The sequence below is a fragment of the Protopterus annectens genome, chromosome 6.part1, assembly GCF_019279795.1.
Source record: "Protopterus annectens isolate FY-2018-M chromosome 6.part1, PAN1.0, whole genome shotgun sequence".
Classification (NCBI taxonomy): domain Eukaryota; kingdom Metazoa; phylum Chordata; order Ceratodontiformes; family Protopteridae; genus Protopterus; species Protopterus annectens.
This window is the reverse complement of record NC_056738.1, coordinates 193,544,164-193,570,922: the sequence shown is the minus strand read 5'-3', so window position 1 is coordinate 193,570,922 and position 26,759 is coordinate 193,544,164. Positions and strand designations below refer to the sequence as shown.

General features: G+C 36.1%; 1 protein-coding gene across 3 annotated transcripts in view; it reads left to right on the top strand.

The window, feature by feature from the left end:
- Nucleotides 1-26,759, top strand: part of LOC122805468 (cationic amino acid transporter 2-like) — a 509,319-nt gene that overhangs the window by 287,615 nt on the left and 194,945 nt on the right. For all 3 annotated transcript variants that reach the window (XM_044075647.1, XM_044075646.1, XM_044075648.1), the window contains one exon: nt 2,094-2,259. In XM_044075647.1, coding sequence (XP_043931582.1) covers nt 2,094-2,259 — 166 coding nt within the window. The remainder of the gene's footprint in view (nt 1-2,093; nt 2,260-26,759) is intronic.

Below are 26,759 nucleotides of genomic sequence, written 5' to 3'. Positions count from 1 at the left end.
TTTAAAATGACAGTCAATAACAGACAGTAATGCAGGAAACTCAGGTATTTACTGTATACGTATACTTTAATGTACATTAGGAGGCAAAAAACCATACACAAGCATGTACAGAATTTTGTCTAACTTTATTCAGGAAATACCTGCCATTTTATATGTTTTACAATCAGCTTTTGCCCACCTCACTGACGTGGTCAGTGACAGGGTCTTTACATCATAGTAACTTATGAAAAAGTGCTGAGATAGTGTTTTTCAAAAATCTTTTTCCCATGAGAATATTACAGCCTTGCAAAGCACCTGGTCAACCACAATGTCCTTCCGAGGATGTAGCCAATTTAAGGCTCTTAGATTAGCTCGAATACAATGGATGAATGTCTCTTTAATACATTTCTTTGTCTCTCTGTTCGCCAGCTGGACATTATCTCTGATAGTGCGCACAAGGCCATTCTTCTGGTGGAAGCAGGAAAAGATATACATGCACACAGATTCATTATTTTCTAACTTTGCAAAATAATCTTCCACTGACAGACATGAGCCAGCCGAGCTGGTAACTGCCAAGGCCAAGTTTCTAATCACACTGCAGCTTATGCTTCAAGCAATAATATGCAAGTTTATTTCTACTACCATTCTAGTAAAACAGAATTAAATATTACATATTATTCTATTTTTCAATCTTTACACTTCATATATGTTCAAGTACAATTATATATGTCTGACCACACAGTTTTATATATGTCTGAATGTTTGAATACATATTTTCCTAACAGCTTATATGTGAATACATATTTTTCTAACAACCACCATCCCTTCAGCAGCTGTAGCAATGGTCTGCAGTAAGTGCTCAACCATAGTCATGGTTTATATAGCAAGTGTTTGTTGGGTAAATTAATACAAAGAGTGACAAATAAAACCCATCAGCTTCAGCTACCCACTATTTCCACCAATTGCAAGAAACTGGATGCAGCCAGCACTTTCTCATCTCTGTAATGTAAACTTTTATTGCAAGAAATTTGAAATCTCTGTTGTAACTAGCAATGGGTGGAACTTAAATCCATTAAGAGTCATTGCTTTGTGACTGTTAAACAATAAAATAAAGAATTTTACTTCATAAAAGAGAAGTTGCAAATGCAAACTAAGAAGTTTGTTTCTTTCATCTAGTTTGTTTGGGATTTGTAAGACAAAATGAGTCAACAGTCTCTTCAATGGCATGGATCCACCCCTACTAAAAGTTCTCTCATCAGTTCTAGTTGGGCAACAGTTCTTCATACAGCAGAGAATACACTAACAGTTTACAATAACACCAACAATGCACAGTCTCTCTCTCTTTTTGCTGATAAAACTTTCAGCAGCTAAATATTTTTCCTTCTTCCAGGTTGAGTCTCACACCAGAAAGCTTGTGCAACTTAACAAAATAGGCAAGAGTTCGATTACTTTCCATTAGGATTCTCTCTGATAAGCAACAAAACTCAAATGAACAACACAAATAAAGAGCAATTTCTGTTATAAAGTCTTTTTTGTTTTTTAACGGTAAAGGATAAAAGTAGAAGTTCTTGGCTTGAACCTCTAGCATAACAGTGCAAGGTTGTAAACAGGCATTCTCTCTATAAACAACTGAATAAATTTTTTTCTGAATATCTGTCAGAAACATTGTGGTCTACTGTGGTAAGAATATTTCTGCAGCTGCATAAACTAATTCATGACATTATTTTATACATAACTTGCTTAGAGTTAGAAATACTGCTCTAAGAACAACTTTTGCTGTAGTCATGGAAGACAACAGCTGAAATTATGCATACATTTATTAAGTACATAGGGGGCAAAATTTGGAGAAATGCATACATTTTCAAGTGTAAAGTATCTCACATGTAACAATATGAGATTATAAGTACAAAAATAAATTTTCCAACCATAAAAAATACAGAGATTTAAATCTGTATAAACTGCGTATAGCACATGAGGCATGTTGTTAGTATTTAGTCTAACTCCTGTCAACTGAATTTGAATGCTACAGAGAGGACTGTATTCCATTTCTCATAAGCAACAGAAACTGAGTTTCAAAATTACATCTTTGTATATTTTTTTCTTTTCATTTTTAGGTCTTCTTTCTATTGGAGTTAAAGAATCAACAACTGTGAACAAGATATTTACAGCTGTTAACATCCTTGTATTGCTGTTTGTGATAACTGCTGGCTTTATTAAAGGAGACATTCAGAACTGGAGTATCACTGAAGAGACACTGTTGAATTATACTGCACAAACCAGGTAATAGCTTAAGCTATCTCTGGCCAAAAAATCAACATGAACAACTTCAAAGTGTATAAATATTTGCATATAGCTATTATTCATTACAGGCCATTTTCATTATACTGTTAACTGTGTTTTTGATTTTAGCTATGTCTGCAACTTCAAAGGTAATATATAATTGTGTGTGGTGCTCACTGTTGACATATACTGAGACAGAATATATAGTAAACCAACTGGCAGACAAATTCAGCTCTAATTTTACTCCTTTCACCCCCTCAGCCTCCCCTCAGGAAATATCATCAAATATAGTTTCCTATACTATCACTAGGGAACAGATCTTCAATGCTCACTCTGAGGTCAAGAACACTGTATCAATGGACCCCAACAATATCCCATGCTGCCTTCTAAACAGCATGAAATCAGGCCCTCTGGAATCACTGTTTAACTGTAGTATCCAAACAGGCTTTATGCCTTACAAATGGAAAACAGTAACCATCATCCCTCTGCACAAAGGTTGGTCATCTACATACCCTGGACACTACAGACCCATAAGTCTCACTAGTCTCATATATAGAGCCATGAAAAGAATTATCATGGAAATGATCAATAATGACACATGAAAACTCCAGACACTGGACCCAACTCAGTTTGGTTTTGTCAAGGGAAGGTCATGCCTATTCAACCTGGTGTACTTCTTTGAGAAGGTCATCGAAGCAATGGATGAGGGTAAGACAGTTGACAGCACTTATCTTGGCCTGGCCAAGACATTTGGCACAATACCTCACTTGGGTGTTGTTTGCAAACTCGAGGTTGGCTATAAACCCTTATGGTACACAGTGGATAGTCAACTGGCTCACAGATAGGATCCAGGAAGTTAGAAGTGGGGATTCTACCTCAACAAAGTGACCAGTCACTGGCAGAGTCCCACAGGAAGTGGTCCTGGGACCACTTCCTTTTTGCATCTACTTGTCTAAAGTCAAGGCAAACTTCAAGGGCCTCTGGCTCACCAGATATGCAGATGATTGCAAATTAGGAGCAGTCACTGAATCCCCCACTGACATGAATGTTCTCCAAGAAGGGCTAATACAGACAAATAACTAGTGTCAGAGCTATTGCCTAAAACTAAATACCAAGAAATGCATAATAGTATCTTTTGGGAAGTCATCCACTCCTGGTAACTATCATGTTGACAACATACCTCTAAGAGTCAGCCCAGTAATCAGAGACTTGGGGACACATGTAGACAGTAATCTAGCCTTTGACAATCATGTGTCTACTGTAGTGGGGAAATCATTCTATGTTGTGCAACCTATAAATGAAGGCATGGCATTTAGGCCATTGCACTTCCGTATTCGGCATTCATCAGAACTATCAGTGAGTGCAATGCCTCCTTTTGCATGTACCTAACCAGGCACATACAGCAATTGGCATGTTCACATAGGTTTCTTGCTAAAAGAATACAGGGTGTAAATAAAATGTCCTATGCAGACAGCCTCAAAGCCCTATCCCTGTATTCTGTTTTCTGCAGGTTGTTGAGGGAAGCTCTATGTCTGGCATACAAGGCATCATCAGACCACAGTCTGGTGGACCTCCTGCATATCTGCAAAACAATCAGCAAAATAATTATCTGTTCTAAAGACTTAAAAGCTTTGCCTGTGATATAAATAGGACCTGCTGCAGAGACAGGCATGTATCCCAGAGTCTATCCCCTTCTCTGGAACAGGCTCCCCACCCACGTGAATCAGATATCCTCCATAAGACAATTCAAGTGCAACCTGGGCAACTGGATGGGAAATAGAAAATTAATCCCTGGATTGGTACCTATATCTCTAATGGACAAAGGCAGCCTGTAATGGTTAATCTCCCAGGCCTCTGCTTTTAAATGTTTCATCTCCCAATCCCTGGTGTACACTTACCAAGTGTGCCAGAACTTGTCAGAGATTTGGGATACATGGCTAGGCTTAAAAAGGGCTCAGTGGTCATTAACCTAGTACACATCAATGAATCTATGAACCTATAAGTGTAAGACACAACTGATATGGCAGATGCTTGCTACACTACATGATCTCATAAGAATAGAAACTGTAAAGTTGGACTAATGTATCTCAGTGTAAAGCAGTGCTTGTAGAAGCTTGGGTGCATGTGTTACTCTGTCCACTGGCAGGACATCAGCAAGCACTGCAGAAAGCTAAGCATTTCCATCTATGCATTAGAGTGAGTGGAAAGGTTTTATAGGAAAGTAGGAAAAAGGGGCTGAACAAGCAAAGTCCCACAAAAATGACAACTCATAGGAGTGTGCTGGATGGAGGGGGCAACATATTTAGGCAGCTTAGGGCCATTCTTATCTTTATTTGGAGAGAAGGGAAGGGTTTAAAGGGATTAGTAGAACATGCAGGAGCAAGCAGACTAACACAGAACAGCATGAACAAACATAGGTAGAAGTGCAAACACTAGGATTAGGAGACATAAAACAGACATAGATAAACAGCAGGTAAACAAATCAGGATGAGAAGGATTGGACAAAGGACAGAAGATGGAAGAGGATGCAAGAGGAATGAGACATACATGGCTGGGGATAGAGTGGGGTATAACAGCTGGTGTGTTGGCTCCATTCGTGGCCCAGAAGGTCATCATAGGTATCCAACACCACATGATAGATTGGGTTGGTCAGTGGCATTGTCCAAACCCTTCCCTCATGGCACAAATTTAAGGGACAGCAGGCCAAGGACATCTGAACATTTTCCACAGTATGCTCTCCGTTAAGGCCACATATCTCCCCCATTCTAAACACTACAGCCTCTACCTCCTGCTATAGTCTTGGCTGTGTCAACTACTGCCAAAACCCCTTCTAGTGCACCTCATCCTTCATTCACCTCAGCTACAACCTAAACAGTGGTAGAAGGTGAGCAAATATGTTATCTGGATCTGCAGTAAGTATACAAACTAGGATAGTAGTTATAAGTGACTTTAGCCTGACATTGGAATGAATATATTTAACAGACATGTCAACACCTGTGAGGGGAAACTAACAATGGCTGGCTGCAAGACTATTCTGCCTCCTACAAAAAATGAAATGATTTACTCACACTCTGCTCATGCTAAAAGAAAAAAACACACATCCAAGAACCATGATAACTATAAGGTAAGATGCTAGGATAGTAAATACAATCTCATAAGAATTTCTCATTAGCTACAGACAGCAGGCAAGTCTGTGTCCCCTGCGTGTAAGTTAAGATACATCAATAGAGTATAACATAGTGTACATTGGGACAATTAAGGTAGTGTGCAGTCACTGTGAAATGGTGCAGGATAAGCCCAACCCAAAAGAGAACCATCCTAAAACCTACACAAAATGTATTACATTCAATACCACCCCACCACCACCTGACACAGAAGACCCAGATAGAAGGAGACCTAGTTCACATGAGGATGTTGACAAATACTAGCTTATGGCAACAACAGTCCAAAACCAAAAACTTATCAAAAGAAAAAACATAAAATATAAAAAATACCTACTATACCATTCAGAGCATTATTATCTAACCTCTTTCTTCCATGCATGAACATTATCCATGCTTCCGTGCCATAGGTAATCAAAGCAATGCCTGCACTGTTTCTCTGTATTGGTGATGCTAATGCTTGAGGACCAATCCTCAGTCAATTCGTGCCAGATATCTGTATTTTGCATGTACCATTACAACATCCCAAAGATATACTTTTGGAGGACAAAGGCTCAAAAATAGGAACGGATTTTAAATATTGCTCTTATAAACTTAGGAAGTCGCTAATGGTCTTTACATTAAAATGTATTTTCTGAAGGATATGAAATCCGAAACTCAAGTGTACGACCTTATTTAGTGACTTTAATCTTTAGTAACTTGCCAAAAAACACACATTTTATGAGCAATAGACCAAAAATATGAGGCAAATATCTGGACATTCTGTGAAAATCTGTACAGCTGAGAGGTATGATTGGCAATAGGTCGTACCTATTATGCCACAAGTCAACAGCAAAAAGATATCGCAATTCACAGATTTTCATGCCTCCTGATCTAATTTATTTGAATAACACACAAAGAGGTATAAACATGATTGGCTTTAGAAATGTGACACTTTTTCTAGGCTAAGTAATGTAGAAGTGAAAAAGCATCTTGCAAATTTGGCATCATTAGGAAGAGGAATAGAAACATTATTTGGATGTATAGGAGTTGGTGGGGGGTTTTAGTCTGTCTTCCTAAAAGTGTGTGCCCTTGCATATGCAGAAGGTACTGGCCACAAGATAGCTCACCATATCAGGCTATTGTTTCCCCTTTGCATATCTGTCACTGTTATGGTACTATAATGGCCTGCCTGACATGTGTGTATGTGTGTGTTGCCCTGTGCTGATGAGTACAGATGTTATATGACTGCATGTGTTTCCCTCCAGTGTACTATGGTAGGATCTTATTACAGATGGTTAAAAAGGTGACTCCAACTGTCAGCAGAATGCATGCGACTGTTTTACTCTAGCCATGCATCTTGGCACCTGCTGTATGTATTCTTATGTTTTTTTCATAGATAATATAGCATACTCCACAGTTTCCCTTTGATTATAGTATGGTCTCCAGTAGTTTACCTCTGTAGTTGCCATTCTGTCAATCCCAGTAATATGCAACTTACAGTTCTGTCATATGTCTACAGATATCTATGTGAATGGAGTTCAGCTGCAGCCTTGCTAAAAATTATGTCCTTCTAAATGCACAGTACCTGCCAGGGAGAGGAGATGATATCCAACCTTTATGTGACCAAGAATGGCAGAAAATGGCTATATAAATATCAGAGAGGTTTCAAATCCACTTCACAGCAGTGTTATAATCATGTTACCAACATGCAATGCCATAAGCCTGGCTCTATGGAGTAGAAGGATAGGACCCTTACTGTGACCCAGCATGCTATTGATTCAGTAAGCAGCCCTGGCACTGGAGTAGCCAGGAGGGGTGAGGCAAGTGTGAAGGTGTATTGCCCACTTGTCTCTCACAAGAGTGGGGAGGAAGGGTAGATGGTGCTTAGGGAGCACATATGGAAGTGCTATTTCTCCACTGTAAACTAGGGAAACCACTCACTTCTTCTGCATAAGGGAAAGGATGGGGTTGTTTGCTGGCAACATCCCTTGCCATAGTGATGGATGATCAGATCAGACAACCCATTGCATATCCCACTTCAGCTCCACAACCCAAGCATCTGCATGGAATGTAGAGCTAAGCAGAAAGCTCTTGAACAACACACAGTGAACCAATCTGTGTTTATGTCATCCTGGGTAAGTCTTGTATTTCTTTTCAGCTATAGCATTTTTATATGATCTTTCTTGTATTGTACTCTCAGCTGCAAATGTGATATACTCACCTGGACTTTGCCTGAAACTGGTCACTTGTGACCAGAGTACTACTCCAGTAAATAAACTTAAATGAATGAATGCATGAATGAATGAATGAATAAACAAACAAGCAAGCAAGCAAACAAATAAGTGAATAAATAATGGCTATCTGAATATCAGCCCTTCCAAGATGACAGTTGCGTACCTCCCAACTATACCGAATTTCTTGGGTTTTACCGAGTTTTGGGGTCCAAATAGTGGAGTGCCACGATTCCCGAATGGCACCCCTTCATTTCTGAGTTTTTCATAGTTTGTTTTATTTTTTAATTTTTTTTTTCGCTTTTTGAGCTGACGTCATCACATGCAAAATGACATCAGCTCAGTCGGGGCTACCAGCCTGTCAGAATTGAGCTCAAGGGTTCACGTACACAGATTTCTGGAATTGAGCTCAAAGGCTCAACTTGGCTGTTGAAATGGGAATGGTAATGGTTATCTGTTTAGCTGGAATGCACTTGGGAACAGTTATCTTCTGTTCGGCTGCAAGGACTTGTGAGCAGGAAATAGGATGTTTTTATTCTATTCTGTCTGTGAAGTCCAGCTGCAAACACTTGCGAGTGGGAAGTCCAGAAGTAGGAAACATTTTTATTTATTTTTATTCTGTCTGTGAAGTCCAGAAGTAGGAAAGTTTTTAATTCTATCTGTGCAGGTAAGGAAAGAAGGACTTGTGTGTGTGGGAATGGTAACAGTTATCTGTTCGGCTGCAAGCACTTGTTATCTGTAGGAAAGTTTTTTATTTTGTGAGGAAAGGAAAAAAGGACTTGTGTGTGTGGGAATGGTAACGGTTATCTGTTCAGCTGCAAGCACTTGTGAGCAAGAAGTCCAGAAGTCTGTGCAGGAAAGGAAAGAAGGACTTGTGTGTGTGGGAACAGTAATGGTTATCTGTTCGGCTGCAAGCACTTGCAAGCGGGAAGTCCAGAAAAGTTTTTATTCTGTCTGTGCAGGAGGAAGGTGTGTGTGTGTGTGTGTGTGTGTGTGTGTGTGTGTGTGTGTGTGTGTGTGTGTGTGTGTGTGTGTGTGTGTGTGTGTGTGTGCGTGTGTGTGTCTGTGTGTGAAAATGCCCCCAATTTAATACACCCGGCACTTGTGAATTTATGCCTCATTTTTTATCTGTTCCTCATAAAATCTGTGTTTTTTTAGGATTTTTGTGCCAAAACACTGAAGGATTGAATTCGCTAAATAATGCCAGGCATTTGAATTTCAGATTTCGTATTCTTCAGAAAATAAATGGTAACACAAAACCTTTTATTCTACCAATTTTCTAAGATTAGTATTTGAAATTTGTCCCTATTTTGGGGCTGTATTCCCCTATTATTGGCTTTGTCCAGGTTTTTTTGTGCTAAGAGGTTGAGAGCTATGGTGAGAAGTGAGAACTGAATTCGCTAGAAAATGATAGCCATTTAAGTTTAAGTCTTCCTATCTTTCAGGAAACTGATGATTTGGCATAGTGGTATGTTGCTTTGACGGGAGTGCACAGGGGCCTGGGTTCAAGACTTGGCAGTGAAATGCATGGTGGTAACACATTTTATTCTAGCAACTTTCCAAAATTATACAAACAATGTTTAAAATATGAAACTTTTTTTTGGCCTTTTGCCCCCCCCCCCCCAAAAAAAAACTGAAATTAACTTTTATGATGGAAATGTTATGGATTGGACACTTTTTCTCATTATTGGTTCATGCATTTTGTTTCATTGCCTACTGGAAAAATGCTCAAGCAATAAATGTGAAATGTGTTGTGTCTAACAAGTGTGCTGTATTATACAAGGAATATAATTTAATAAAGTCAGGAAGGTGTATCAAAGAACATATGTATGTTTCTTGTTTTGTGTGCAAGGGGCCAATGATTTGAAAACAGCCTAAAGGTAATCTTTATCCACCACTGGGCAGATGCATTTTCTTTGGATGTGGTGTGGGTTTCAATGCTGTTTCAAGGAATGTGAGTTTCAAGGGCAGAGACATTTTAATGTCAAGTCTATTTTCATTGTGAGACAGTATTACTTTGTTTAGCAGATGTCTATTAGTGTTTGTGCATTGTGCTGTAAAATGTAAAAATAAAATCCAAATCATTGTAGAAGTAAAGCAGTATGCAGTTGCACACATTAGTGTTTATGGTAAATGCTGTGAAATAGCCAGGCAATGGGACATTGAAATGGCTGCAGGGGGACTCTGGTACCATATTTTGGTTGTCTGTTTTTTGGTTTGCTTTTGAAAGTTGGTATCCCACAATTCCATTGGAGTGGGTGGGGTTGTGTAATTATGTATGCAAATTTTATGTTAATCAATGTACAGATTTGTACCTATGTTTCATGGGCCTTGTCCAGATTTTTGATGTTTCCAGGTTGAGAGGTATGGACCCTTGCCTTGGTGATGGGGAATGAATAGGTCAATTGGACAGGAGGTGGTGATGTTCAACAGGTAGCAGGGTCAGAGTGTGGAAAAAAAACATACGATGCCATGCCCAGGCAAAGGCATATTCTATTGCAAGTGAGAGGTCAGCCACAGGGTAATATTTTCAGAGGAATTTTTTATGTCCTAAGGAGGGGCAGTATTTCAGGTATTATCCTTGGAGGAGTGGATAGCAAAATCAGGATGTACTTCCATGTGTCTCAGTGGATAATGTCCTAGGGTAATATGTCTTACACCAAATAACTGTACACAGATACTATAAGATGATCACAGAAACTGTTAGCTATGTATTGCTTTAAGTGCATCCGGTATCCACATATGTCAGAATGGCAGCAGATGTAGGTTGCAATCATATGACACTTCTTGTATGAGAATCTTTAGCATTTATGCCAAAAGGGCATTGTTTTTGCACAGACAGATTTGCTGCCTTTGGTGTTTGTTTTGTTGTGAGTTCATAGGGGAGATCACTGCTACAATGACCACTGTATAGGTTGGGGCACAATGCCAGGTTGGTGTTGGCACATATGTTGGGGTTGATAATGATGTCGTTGATTTGATAAAGACACATCAGCACTATTTGATAACACAAAAGCAGTGCCTGTCTCTATCTTTGATGAGTATTCACCATTAATACAGGCTGAATATGTGATAGCAACACACAGATCAGCCCTCAAACTTGCATCCCTAGTAGCTATGAAAGCCAGACACAGCTTAAGCTTACCTCTCACTATCCTATAAAGAACATTGTAAAGATTCAAATGTTTTAATCTGTCTTCATAACAAAACTTATTGATATTCTTATTCTTTCTGGTGTAACACCTTTGAATTGATTCAGTAGTAGCAATACTAGTAAGGGACAACATACGACAAATACATTTTGCTCTATTACTGATCTTATTATAGCTACAAATACAACTTTATGGACTCTTGGCTCTATTGATTCCACTGTACAATTATTACTCCCATCTTTCTCAAACCTTTCTCTTTACTATCCCATATGTGAGACTTTAAAGTTAGTTCATTACTTATGATAGTCGCTAGATCTCTACTCTAATTAACCACCTCCATTTCCTTTACTCCCATTATTATCATTTCTCTCTTTGAATTTTCTGACTTGAATAATTTTACTTTTATTGAAGCTAAATTTGAGACCATTTTTGATAACTATATATGAGTTCTATTTAAATACATAGTCAAGTCTTTTATATCGTGGGAGCTACTAATCTCTGTTCCAGTTTTGTTTTGCAGTTATCTACATATTTACTGACCTAATATTTGCTAATTGTAGATAATCCTGGGAACACCATATTAAACAATATCGGATCTAATATTGTAATTTGAAGTACACCTGTATTAGTTAGTCACCAGCCTGATGTTATATCCTTATATTTTACATATTCTTTCTCATCTGTTAACCAATTTCCAATCCAGTTCAAAACATTTTTATTCACATTTAGTCTTCTTAATCATTGTGCTATATGCTATAAAGTGTTAAAATCTTTTGCAACATTGAGGTAAACAGCCAAATAAACATTCCCTTCATCTTTTATTTAAACTGTTTTTTATTAGATTTGCATATTAGAGTCAGTCTACCTTACCAAATCCAAATTGCATGTTGTCTAAGCTTGGTCCATATTTGTTCTCATTGATTAAATGTTGTAATGTATGTCTCTCAAAACTCTTGCAAATGTCTTAAGTTAGATTTTTTGGTCTATAATTTGTAATTTGCTGCTTGTAAGCTCCCTTAAAGATAGGAATAATATATAACTTCTTCCAGTCCTTTGGAAGCAACATATTCTGCAGTAATCTAGTGACTATCCATACCAAGGGAATGGCTATGCTAGTAGATACTTCATTAAAAATTGACTTGGTGTAAGATTAGGACACATTGAACAGTTTTTCTTTACTTTACTCAGCAAGTTCTTAACTACAGCCAGTAAGATACAAGGGCACTCCATGGCAGTATTAGCAGAAGAATTTTGTACGATCATTACATTTTTTTAACAAGAAAAAAGCAGCAAAATATTTATTGAATAATTCTGAGGTTGTATGCTTATTGTCAATGTCAGAATAATGTACTATAACCCTCAAGCCCATTACACAGTTTGCTTATATTTGTTTTTATTATGGTCCACCATATTAATGACTCTTCATACATTTCCTTTCTCAGATTTCTATTGCCCTTTTGACCTTTTTCTAATGCTATTTAAGCATTTTTTTTATTACAAACTGTACTATACCTTATGTGATTTCTTAAAAGTTTATATCTTTTTTTCTAAATAATCTTACTAGGTGTTTATTCCACCAAGGTTTGCATGCCCAATCACCCTTTTTAATAATCTTTCTAGTGTCATCAAAATTATGCAAATAGTCTTAATAGTCATGTAGCCATACTCAACATTCTGTACTTTCGGCTTGCCAATCTACATTGTTTAACTTTCCTGGAAAGTCCCCTTTATTTAATGTACTCAAATTGTAAAAAATAGCTTTCCTTGAAGGTATACCATATGGGTTAACTATCTCAAAGAATATTTTGTTATGGTCAGTATTACCTAAGGGTGCCAATACATTGACATCAGAAATTATTCCAGATTTATTCACTGGGATTAAATCCCAACCTATTTGAATAATTATGCTCATATGTCAGATCTATGAAAAGAGATTCCATATATGTATTATAAGAAAATGTATTCCATTTAATAGTGGGATAGTTAAAATCCCTTAATATCAAAGTTGGTATTCCATAAAAATGTTTTGTAAACATACGCTATACTTCCTCCTCCTCCTGTTATTATTATTATTATTATTATTTTCATAATAATATTGCCCTCCCTTCTTTTCTATCCTGCCATATAATTTCATGCTTAGTAAACTGAGGAAAAATCAAATTACTACAATCCTAAGACTGTGTAATAGCAATTAACTTTAACAGATGATGTTTGCTGATAAAATCAAAGTCTTCCTTTTATTTCCCTTAACACTATGTGCATTTGTATAGAAACAATTTATGCTTTTCCTTCTATCATATGGTTTTGATCTATTCTCCTCGATGTTAAGTACTCTAAAAATCTTCATACTCTTCTTTATTAACTATGTTAAATTGTTCCTTTCTTACTGAAATGTAACATATCTGAACCATATCAGTGCAAAATTTGTTTTTTTTCCCCACAAGATTATCGCATTAAATTATTTTGGGGATCCTTGTATTCTTATTGTATTAAAAATATTGTCTGTCTTAATAACTGAAAAGGCCATGCATGGTGGAATCTCACAAAAAGTTAACCTTACATAATTTTCTAGACAAGTTATATGAATTTTACCAGTGTCTCTTTTCATCTATTCCAACCAAGTAAGTGGTAAGTCTTTTGTCTCTGCTATTAATATTAACTCACTGTATCACTTTTTTGTGATTAACAAATTTCTGACACATTTTTGGTAAATCCTTTAATCTAATGCCTCTTTGTACATATTAATACTTTCTTTTGACATAGATGTTACTGGTTTCAAATGATGTCTCAAATTTAAATCTCCCATTAGAAGTAAATAATTTTCTCCATGCAACCGTTTAATAGTGCCATCAGTCTTTATTTTCTATATTGACCACATTTATTAAATCACTTTCCTTATGCTTTGATGTTTCAGTAATCTTTCTTTTCACCATGTTCCCACTTTCCTCATCTTCTGTTATTTATTTCTGTCTTTCTCACTTTTCTTTGCCCCTTATGGCTTTGTTGTCCTAAATCAATTAAAGTCCATACTACTGGACAATAGTGAAATGAAGAGTCAGAATTTTCATCAGGAGTATGTAGAAAAGCATTTATTTTCTATTCTCCTTCTTTATTCACCCCTTTATCTTCTCCTAACTCTTAAGAACTATTCCTAATTATCACTTCAGGAATTAGATACGCATATGCATTTCTGTTTTCCTGATGAATATGAGTTACAATGCCCTGATTTTGTTTCTTCTGACATCTTGTTCTTCAGATTCCTACTATTTTGTGCTTCAGATTCCTGTATAGTTATGTTAATTGCTATATTTATGTTATTTTTTTAATTATCAGCCATGATACCACTGTTTTCATCATTTTTTTTTTCATTTCTACCAAACTATATCTTTCATTAATTCATTCTGTTTATTATTATTACAATTTTTTTATTTATCGTTTTTATCCTTTTTCATTTATTCTAATTTCTGGCTCTGATAGCATTGTAAGACTTTTTTTTTATTTTACTATATATGGCCATTTCTTTCTCTTTTTATTGTTGTGACTAATTATATTGGTTTCATACCTAAATTTACTTTTCAGGAGTGTACTATAACAACCCTTTCTGTTTTTTCCGCTGTTCTTTATCTGATATTTCTTATTACAGTCGATACTTAAACAACCCTGTCCCTGACCCATTATACCATCTGAGTTAAATTTATTGTCATTACTATATATGGTAATTTTTCCAGCTTAGCTTCTTCCCATCACATTCAGTCCTCATATCCTCAGTCCAGTCATTAATACACTCCTTAATCATACTTATTTCATTCTTGTACTGACATGAACATATGTCTAATGAATTATCCAACTTCATTTTCAACATGTCCTACAAATAATTTAGTTTAATACAGTAATCACAGTCACCTTCCAAAACATTTTCACTGACATAAAATAATTTTTAAATGTCTTACTTAAGCTAAAAGACCTATATCATATATGGTCTTGTAATGCATACTCATTTAATGAGTCCATCATGTCTTTATATGATCGATATTACAACTTAACACAAAAAAGGTATTAATAAAAAGACTCAAACATACCTGTTATTTACATCAGCTCAACTCCTATACTCTAACATTGTATCATTCTAACAAACCATATGCATGACTACTCAACTCTCGACAACTTGCAGTCATGTATTTAAATAATGATGAAGCTGCTCTCACCAGTCTCTAATGTAACCCCCCCCCCGCTCAATAGTCAGTTACCTCTGATTGACAGCCCTATTGTCAGGATACCACAACACTGAGTTTCATACAGTTGTCATAAACAAAGCCTCCAGCAGGTATCCAGCATCACCTGTAACAGGGTAGGAGTATGTGGAGAGTTATTAGATATGGTCATGTAGACCTGTGTATTAACATTAGCCACAGTGCCTGCACTTTCCAGTGAGACAAACATTTTGAATTTCTCTATGTAACAAGAGGCAGTGCAGCTGTGATATGTCATATATATGTGAATCATACAATTTGCTTGCCTGTACTGTGGACATGTTAGTTTTGATCCCATGTGGGACAGGTGTTCAGTTTCTTGCTACATGTGTAAGCTCATGGCACATAGTACCTCAAGAAACTGGCTGATGTTGTACAAGACACCTATAGTGTTAGATGTCTGTTGTCATGTGTTAGGAAATAATATATGATTCTCCACATATGGAATCAATACATTAAAGTACTTGTTAAGTATTCTACAGTTAAAAGCCTGTAAAATATGCATTGTGGCTCCAACTAATCTCTGAAAGGTCCCTGTAGCTATATGAAAAGAGATATACTAGCTTGGTAACCACAGTTATAGGAAGGCCATGCATTCCTACTGATTCCATTTACGGGCAATACATGTAAACCAAGAGATATACAATCTCCCAGTCAACTCTATAGTGTTCAATAATGTCTTGAACAGTGAAATTGTGATAAGTTAATAGCTAATGTTACAGATTGCGTAGGTGCCAGATGGTACCTTGTGGATATTAAGAACCGGTACTGCTAAGGAAAAAAAAACACTTGGATTTAACTGCACGATGGCTGGTAAGAGTCTTGAGCATTCTTGTTAAATGTAATGATGAAAGTCTTGGCGTGGTTTGCCCTTTTATCATTAGGTAGAATCAGCTGCACAGTTTCCTCCATAGATAAGCATAAACTGCAACTATGTTCACCTTGCATATAGTTTAATATCATCAATGCCAAAATTTACTACCACGTTTCATCTACATAATTTATGATGTTGTTTGCATGTATTTCTATTGTGATTTTGGGCTCACTACAACCAAAATACACACTTCCATTCAACCAAGGAGAGATCTCCCAGCTAAATTAAACTCAAATTTATAAATTAAGTAAATAAAATTAAAAAAAACTAAAACAACAAAAATATTAAGAAAAGTAGTAATTAAAAAAGACATTTTAGCCAATGACAACATAGAAAAATGAGTGTAAAAATGAAAAATCAATCAAACTATATCAGTATATTACGAAAAGGATAATTAAAACAGCAAAAAGTATCAGCAAATATTGAAATACGATAAAATAATCAGGAATTTTGTCTTAAAAAAATCACTGTTGTATGCACTTAGACTGAAACAGACTGGAAGTGGAACTTAACCTTATTATCGGTATACCTCTCATTCAGAAATTCAGAGAGCACTACTGCAACGGTATACCTACACCAAAAGCAATCCAAAACTACACCACTGAAATGAATGGGAAACAGGAATATAAAATAAATATAGAATAAAACAAACATACTAAATAAATAAATGCATTAACACAGATATTTGGAATCATTCTGCTATGGAACATCAAACACAAAATCCTGAGCATCAGGCACAGAAGGGAAAAAAGTTAAATCCAAGTGTTTTTTTTTTTTTTTTTTTTTTTGCTTGAGCACCAGCCTCTCTTCAACCCCCATCCCTTAAACTTAAATATATACCTACTCTGCACTCCCACTAACTTGAAGAAGATAAATGTCTCCCAAACATAGGGAATCACTGCTGCTAAACACTTAGAAACTGCACCAACAGTAATTTCCAATGGAAAAAAGAGCATCTGGCATAGTATTATTGGTGTCTTGTGCTTTGGGTAATTGACACTTGAGGGATTTCACCTTGACCACCTGTATAATGCATGCAATCATTTGCATGTATCTTCTATTGTTATTTACTATATGGGATATGTTTTGGTCTGGGGTACTAGAGTATAACAAATGAAACATGATGTCATGGGTTAAAAAAGCTTGTTTTTTGACTTGTGCTGTGCCACTTGTCATGGAACCCATTTCCAGGTATTTTCACTGGGTACAAGTATCTCTTTCAGTGTGGCTTGGAATACAATCAAGTTAGGTGACTTGCTCAGACTACCAGAAGGAATGGCTTATGTAGTGTAATCCACCAAAATACAAAAGCCCTTCTACAAAATGAAGCAATCCACGTACGTGTTGTAAACCACAGGAGAATAATTTATTAAATCAGAAGGAATAAGACAAACTTGTTAATTGTTTTTGTCCCTCCAAATCTAATGGGACGTCATTAGAACCATGAATGCAACAAACAAACTTCTTAAACAGTAAAAGATACATCATGTGACTACAGAAAATCTCATTGAAGTCTCATTGAATTCAAGAATCTCATTGTTCCTTAAATACATAGGCACAAAGAATATTCCATTTCAGTCAGATGCATTTAGTGTTTAAAAACATCTATTAAATATATAAACTAATACAAAAAAACTTAAAAAAACATATAAAATGTATAACATTTCTTAGATAAAAGCATAATATTGAAAAATACAATCTATGCATCCCTATGAATCTGTATTGTCATAATATTATACACATAGTCTCCTGGCTCTCAGCTTTAAAGTAGTTAGAAGTGAGATGTGGTCATTTAAACCAGGAGGGATACAAGCATTTAACTTTAGCTGCCAAATTAACTCTTTACTTTCTAAACACATTTCCCAGTCATCTCCTCTTTCATTTGAGGTGACAACCTCTAAAATACCAAAACAGACATTTTTATTTGTATATGACAAAGTATCTTTAAACAGAGAACTGTTCAAATTCCCTTTGGAAATATCGTAATAGTGCTCCTAAATACATTTAAAAAAGCATCTTTCTGTTTTTCCAACATAAAATTTGTTACAGTTGGACCAGATAGCAATATATACTATTCCTGTAGTGGAACAGTTCCCCTTGACCAGTTTCAATCTCAGTTCATTTGTCACATCTCCTTCGAAAATTTAGGACCACTGATTATAGGCTCCACATTAGCATGTGCCTAAAGGAAGGTTGTTCATAAGTAAGTTTGGTGGTTTTTCAAATAAACATTTTAATTTTTCCTGTTTTATAAATAAAACTAGGACGGTCACCAAACAAACTTTGTAAGTCAGGGTCTATTTTAAATAAATTCCAGTTATTTTTTTACTATGTTTTTTATTTCCTGAGAGAAACCACCAACTTTTATAACTGGAGCATTAATAAAACTGTTATAGGTTTGTTCCTTCACAATTGTCAGTGGCTTATGCACAAGGTCTAATCCTAAAAGAGGGAGGAATTTTGTACCCCACCTTTTTGTGATCTCTGATCATATAATGTCAAGCAAGTTATGTGTGTACCCCTTTCTAGAAACATGTTTGTCATCTTATAACATTCTGACAAGAATGAATCAAAACACACGTTTTTACTACTATAGGGGTAACAACTTTTATAATGCAGATAAGTGTTATAAAAAGTTTCTTTACTGTAAATAGTGGACTCAAAATTTTTTAACAAATTGTTCTTTTAAAATGAAAATGTCCAGGTAGTTACATTAGTGTTTGTCAAAATGGTGGATACATTTTAAAAATACTGTGGTAGTGTTTAAGAATTCAGTAAAACCAAGCATGTTGTCTTCTCCATCCACCCAAAGGAAGAACAAATCATCCAGGTATCTAAAATAACATGTCCAACAACCTGAGTATGGGGAATCTAAAATATAGTATTTCTCCCACGTGTGCATCACCAGATTTGCACAAACCTGGGCACATGACAATACACTGCACCTACTTGAAATATTCACTCTCAAAGAAAATAAAGTTATTAGTAAGTACAAGTTCCAAGAGGTTCATAAGTAATGTAATAGAGAGGTAATCTAGTTGTGTAAGCTCTAAAAGTGCTGAATGGAAAAAAATCCAATCCCATTTTATGGGGGATCGATGAAAATAAATCATCAGCTGTTAAAAATGTATTGTCATCACTGTATAAGTCATGTTTCAACTTGCTAAGAAAGTCCCAAGAATCCTTTTAAATGTGTTGGTGCCATCGAACACATCCTTGAGAGTCCGATCAACATGGATAATGGTAAGGTAATGGTTAAGTTCAAGAACCATTAGCAGACACTATCAATCTATAAGGAGTGTCATTGACATTTTTATGCACTTTTGGGATACCAAAAATGGCTAGTATAAGGGGATTCTTAATAAAAAGAAAATTGTACATTTCATAAGTAACTATGCCTTGAGTCAAACGATCTTCTAAAAACATATCAATTTTCCTGTAGGCTATATTAATTTCAGCTTTAGAAACTATGTTGTATTTGGTCGTATCTTGCAACATGGTATGAATCTTATTTACACAGTCAATCCCATAAAAAGGGTTTGGATACCAAAAACGTCCCTTATAACAGCTGTTTTTGGTATACCATAAGTGCATAAAAATGCTGATGACCCTCCTTATAGGCTGAGAGTGTCTGCTAATGGTTCTAAACATACCCATTAGCAATATATGTCGAGCAGACTCTCAATAATGTGTTAGATGGAACCCAACACATTTTATAGGACTCTTGGGACTTTTTTTAGCATGTTTAAAACATGATGTATACAGTGATGACAATATGGTTTAACAGTTGACGTAGCTGATTTATTTTCATTTATCCTCCAATAAAATGGGATTTTATTTTTTTTTCCATTCAGCACTTTTAGAGCTTACACAACTAGATCAACGATCTATTTGGTTACTTATAGACCTCTTGGAACTTGTACTTACTAATAAGCAGGTGCAGGGGGTTGCCATGGATGCTGCATGTGCCCTGATTTATGAAAATCTGGTGATATACATGTAGGAGAAATGGTATATTTTAGACTACCTGTACTCAGGTTGTTGGGCATATTATGTTATATACCAGCATGATTTTTTCTTTCTTTGGGTAGACAGAGAAGACAATATAATTGGTTTTATTGAATTCTTAAACACTACCACAGTATTTTTTAAATTTACCCACCATTATGACAGACACTTATGTAACAACTTGGATATTTCAAGTTAAAAAAAAAATGTTAAATTACAGGAAAAAAAAATTTACTAACACCTATCTCTACTACAAAAGTTGTCACTCCTATAGTAGTAAAAAAGTATGTTCAAAGGACAACTTGTCAAGATGGCTAGAATGTGTTTTACTTTTGATTTATTCTTGTTAGAATGTCATAAGAGGACCAACATGTTTCTAGAAAGGGGGTACCCACATAACTTGCTTAGCATTATACGATCAGAGATCACAAAAGGTTGAGGTACAAAATAACTCCTTGTTTTAGGATCAGACCTTGTGAATAAACCACTGAAAATGGTGAAGGAACAAACCTATAGCAGTTTTATTAAATCTCTAATTACTAAAGTTGACGGTTTCTCTCAAAAAATAAAAACATAGTAAAAAAATAACTGGAATTTATTTAAAATAGACCTTGACTTACACAGTTTGGTTGGTGACAAATCTAGTTTTATTTACAAAACAGGTAAAATTTTAAAATACTTATTTGAAAAAACACCACATTTACTTTTGAACAATCTTCCTTTAGGTACACATAAATGTGGAGCCTTAATCAGTGCTCCTACACTTTCAAAGGATACACCATCATGGATAATGAACAAAGATTGAAATTGTCAAGTTCTACTAAAGGAATAGTATATATTGCTATCTGGTCCAGCTGTAACAATTTTTATGTTGGAAAAACATGATTCCAACTTTATAAACATATTTATGAGTACTAGAATGATATTTCCGAAAGAAATTTGAACAGTTCCCTGTTTAAACATACTTTGTCATGTACAAATTACAAAAAAAATATTTCTTGGTATTTTAGAGGTTGTCACCCCAAATGAAAGGGAAGATGACTAGGAAACATTTTTAGAAAATAGAGAGTTAATTTGACAGCTAAAATTAATTGCCTCTAACCCTCCTGTCTCAAACGATCAGATCTCACTTCTACCTACTTTAATGTTGAGAGCCAGAAGATTATAATATATGTGTATAATTTTATGACAATATAGATTCATAGAGATGCATAGATTTAATTTTAAAATATTATGCTTTTATCTAACAAATTTTATAAATTGTATACGTTTTGTAAGTTTTTTGTATTAGTTTACGTATTTAATAGATGTTTTTTAAACACTAGTTATGTCTGACTGAAATGGAATATTCTTTGTGCCTACGTCTTTAAGGAACAATGAGATTTTGAATTCAATGAGACTTTCAATGAGATTTTCTATAGTCACATGATATATCTTTTACTATTTAAGAAGTTTGTTTGCTACATTCATGGTTCTGATGAAGTCCCCCTAGATTTGGAAGGAAGGAAGCACTTAACCAGTTTGTCTTATTCTTTCTGTTTTATTAAATTATTCTCATGTGGATTGTAGCCTGTGAGTGGATTGCTTCATTTTGTACAGGACTTTTGTGTTTTGGCAGATTACACTATGTGAGCCATTCTTTCTGCTACTCCTAGTTTTATATTGGATGACCGGACACATGTTCCTCTGGTTTGGTTTTATGACTTGCTCAGACTCCTGTAGTAGCTTGGAGTAAAGACCAATAATTTAGTTATTTAGGGATTAGAAATAGTTGTGAATTATTTAGCCAAGTTTCAATCAATAAGAAGGATTGTTATGTAAGGTCTTGGAGTGTAGAGAGAGATATGGCAGAAGAGATTAAGGCATGAGCACCTCTTTCAGTGTGGCTTGGAATACAGTCCAGTTATGTGACTTGCTCAGACTCCTGCAATAACTTGGAATTGAAAAACATCATAAGCTCATTGGTTCGTAGATCTGAGAAAAAATATATAAGGACTACTAGCCATAAAAAAGAGCTTGATACCATGGACCTCATGACTGGAACTGATTAATGCCCTATATAGTTATCTAGTTTCTTCCAAGAGTTATGGATTGCTATGCTGGGTTTAATTGCAGGGAAGAACAAATTCCATACGAGGTGAAGACTTTCAGATATGAAGGTGTCATGTTTCATGTTATGGTTGATATTGAGTTGTATTGAGGCCTAACGTCTTTTTGCATTCAGATCACTAGGCAGTATGCAAAGCAAAAGATTTCAAAAGTAAAGGCATTCTTCAATACTGTGAATATCAGACATAGGTATCTTCCAAGAAGATGTCAAACAGGAATGGCCCCAGGTCAAAGCACTAAAGGGACTCAACTGATAATTAGATGATGAGAACAGGAGTCCTCTTATTCTTATCTGTTATGTATGACCATGTCATCAATTGTGGACCCAAGTTATTAGGACTTAATTTACCTTTATATACCTGAGTTTTTTTATGGACATCTTTACCTTCATCCAGGTTGGTGGTCACACTCTCAAATAAGTTTACAAGGTAAAACATGCAAGATCTACTTGTGATAAAACCATACTGACTTATGTCATGGGGAAAGAGATCTCCCATATCTGTCTGAATAAGTTTCATGATAATTCTCTCCATCACCTTGGGAGAATGATTCATTTCTAATTACTGGGATCTGTGAAATGGACTCCTTTGTGGAATGGAACTACAACAGATTGCTTGCAAAGAGCATGAATGCAACCATTTTAATGATTTATTATAATGTGGTCAAGGAAGTACAGTAAGCCATTTCTGATTGCACAAATTAGGTTTCCTGATATTTAATCCTGTCCTATGGAACTGGAACTACTGATATTTTTGAGACAGAGGTGATCTTATTAGATGCAGCTTCCGAGTGGTCTCTGGTGACTTCAAAGAAAAGGTGGACTGCAGGAAGAAAATGGATAGGTAGAGGTAACTGGAATGGATGAGGGTCTATTGCAGTAGGCCAATGACCATTACTTGTAATCAAACAACAGATAGTTTCATTCAGTTTCATCTACAAACTGCCTCAGTATGGACCCACTCATCATTTCCGCTTTACTGGATGTATACACCACAGATAACTGACTGCAACCAACAAAGTCAACATTAGGTGTTATAAAACCATGAAAAAGGGTATTATGTGGCCCCTGTTGCACTCTACTCTCCCTGCAAGTTCCTAGTACCTCTCAAGGATCAGCCCTCATCCTGACCCCACACCGTTCAGACAGATTACATCTTATTTGTTTTTTCATATTTTGTCTTACTTATCTCCTTCTCATGGTGGTAACATATCCTGACCCTGACTCCACTATAATATGTTTGTTGAAAGTGACTGAATTAAGATGGGAGTTGAAGCCACTAGGCCCTCAGAACTGATAAGATTCTAGATGTTCTGCAATGCATCTTACATCTCTTTTTTTTTTCTTTTTTTTTTTTACAACTTTTTGCTCTAATGATGAGCTGAGCAGAAAATCATGAGTAAGGAAAGGAATTCAGTCTCATTTTTTTATTTCAATAAAACATAATCTCTGCTAAAAGCCTAATGTTCAAAACCACCAAAACAGTAGTTCACCAATAAACCAAAAAGACAACTTCTTCCAAGGATACATATATGTATTGTCTGAGAATAGTGCCTGACTTTCTACCCTCCAAAACAAGATAGCTATCTTCTGTGTACCATTCTGATGTTAGATTGTGATGGAAGCAAAAACATAAATGGCCAAAGGCATATAATATATAGCTAATGGGCTGAGAAAAGAAAAGAAAACACGTGGATAACACCCACAAAGATATAGGGTTACATAAAGACTCCATGAAGAAAGCATCACAGCCAAAGATTCAACTAAAGATTCACCAATGATCAGTTGCTATCACACATATCCTGCCCAGACAACCACAGGCAGCTATTTGTTGAGAAAATTGATGTCTGACTGAGGTATAAAGCGAAAAAATATTATGACCAAACTTTAACCCCTACACCGCATATATACAGTCATTTTTATCACAGACTCCTCATTCTCATCAGTTCAGCCATATTATTGACTGTGCACCTCAGATGTCTGATTATGTCACAAATACCCAGTAAAGTACTCCATTTGGCTTCAAACAAATGCACACTGCTTCTGCAAAGCCATAATAATGACAGCTTAATATGACCAAATGACAATAGTGTCAGTCATTTTCAAACACAGACAACTCCTGTACCCAGCAATTAGCACCAACATTACTGACTGTATACTCCACAGATATCAAAATATAATAAAATAAACAAAGAATAATTGGCCACTATAATTTCATCCCCTACACCTTACACCTACAGATACACACACATACACACACACAAACATAAATTACAAAAACTTGCATGAATAAACGTGATGTGTGAGTATGATGAAATGAATGAATGAATACATAATTAACTGTCACATAGGCATTTATGTTCTCAGCTCACAGATGTCAGAATACAATATACAACCTAATACATTTCACCCTCCCCATATATATCTCAACCTCTTAACTCAAGAATCAAGTAGAAAGCTAAATAATGGTGGTTTAGAAATGGGAAAAATCAGGGACAACTATTTCATTTATATACTTAAAAAATTTGATAGAATAAAAGGTGTTGCATTAGCATGTTTTTTGAATGCTAAGTTTGAAACTGAAATGGCTGTCATCATTATCTAGTAACTGCTGTCCTCAGTTATTTGCCAGAAGAAACAACTTTATGAGGAACAGACCAAAATATGAGACAAAAAAATCATGGACATTCTGCAAAATTAAGGACAGTTGAAAGCATTTATACCAATTCCCCAAACACAGGGATGTAACCATCAGTTGCAGCCACCCATATCACTGCAAAACTTAGTTGTATGATTGTGATCAGATGAATAAATAAATACATAAATAACTGATACATAGGATTTTTTTCCTTCTCACCTCACTACTGAGAATACAGTGTGCAACCTAATGCAACCCCCCCCCCCCACACATACACTCACTCAAAGACATATGCCTCAACCTCTTAGCTGAAAATTCAAGGAGAAAGGTAAAAACAATGAGGGACAAAGGACCAAAATCAAATATAGATATTTCCCTTATATAGGTTGCTAGAACAGCAGGCTTTAAATTAACATACTTTTTTGAAAGCTACTAAGTCTGAAATGCAAAAGTAACTAAAACTAAATACCACCTTCTTCATTTTCATTTTCTCAGTTTTTTTATTTCTTATTGCATTCTTTAAGAATATGGAAGCTGGTAAGGACTCCACTTCAGAAACTGTCTTAGAAAGCTGGGGAGTGGCCAAGATGGTGAGCAGTTAACAGCACTCTGACAGGATTTTTACTGAAAAACTCAGATCAAACATTTCAAAATGTGATGAATTTATAGTTAAACAACTGCTGAAAGATTTCCTACAAAAAAAACTGCTTTTTCCTGTCAAGAAATCTACAAAGAGCTGTCTGAGAATGAACCACTCTGAGGCCCAGTGTACAAGAAAGTACAATTAAAAGAGACATACAGTCTGTACTCAGTAACATCAATGAGCTATCCATGGTGATAGATAAACTAGAAAACAAAATGGACAATATTAAAGAGGAACGTAAAAAACAACTATCCCCCTCCACAAAGGTGGCAAAAATCCTGATAGCACCAACTTCAGGACATTGCCATCCTTTCCCCTCTTTCTAAACTACTAGAGAAAACAATACAAGCACAACTCATGGCACACCTAACACTAAACAATCTCCTTTCCCCTATCCAACATGGCTTCTCCCCTGGCCACAGCACCATGACTGCCCTTCTTTCCTTTCTTGATACTATAAACCTCGACCTTGACTCAGGCAAGTTCATATCCACACTATTCCTAGATCTGTCAAAGGCCTTTGACACCATCTCACACACCCTACTTATATCCCAACTCTCCACCCTACACCTCTCTCCCACCACCATTGCCTGGCTTTCCAGCTACTTGTCCAACCACCAACAAACTGTCCAATGGAAAACGTCAACCTCCCCCTTCCTTCCCACACCCACAGGTGTCCTACAAGGTTCTATTCTTAGCCCTCTTCTCTTCAACCTATTCATTAACAACTTTCACCAATCCATCCCAGACTCATCTATCATCCAATATGCAGATGACTCAACAATCATCTGCTCAGCCTTCTCCCCCTCCGAGCTCCTAGCAAAAACCCATCTAGCCTTCTCCAAAACAGAAACCTGGATGCAGTCTAACCATCTGGCACTAACTGCAAATAAAACCAAACTAATGTTTGTTTCCCCTACCAAAAACTCCATTGACAAATCCACATTCACCAGACAGAGCCAAAACAACACCCTCCTTGAAACTGTTCCCAACACCAAGCTTCTTGGCATCATTATTGATGAAGAACTAAAATTTGACACCCACATCCACTCCACAATCAAGAAAATCCACCAAAAGTTAGGTCTCCTCTACAGGCACAACCACTTTCTAAGCCCCTCTACCCATCAAACTCTTGCATCCACCTTCCTACTCTCCTCCCTTATGTATGGTGCCCCTCTTTAACCAATCGCCATCTTGGTCTTTGGTCCAAACTTGAATCCTGCTACCACAAGATCTTCAAATTTGCAACAAATTCAAAAAACTAATCCCACCACTGCCACTCCCTCCTCACCCTCAACTGGCTTGAACTATTCAACTACTTCAGTTGCCTACAACTCACCATTGCCCACAAGCTCATCTTTAAGCCTGCCAACTGTCCAGCTCTTGCTACTTCCTTAAAACCTTACATTCCCAACTGCTCACTCATATCCAAAAACCATAATCTCCTTCAGGTC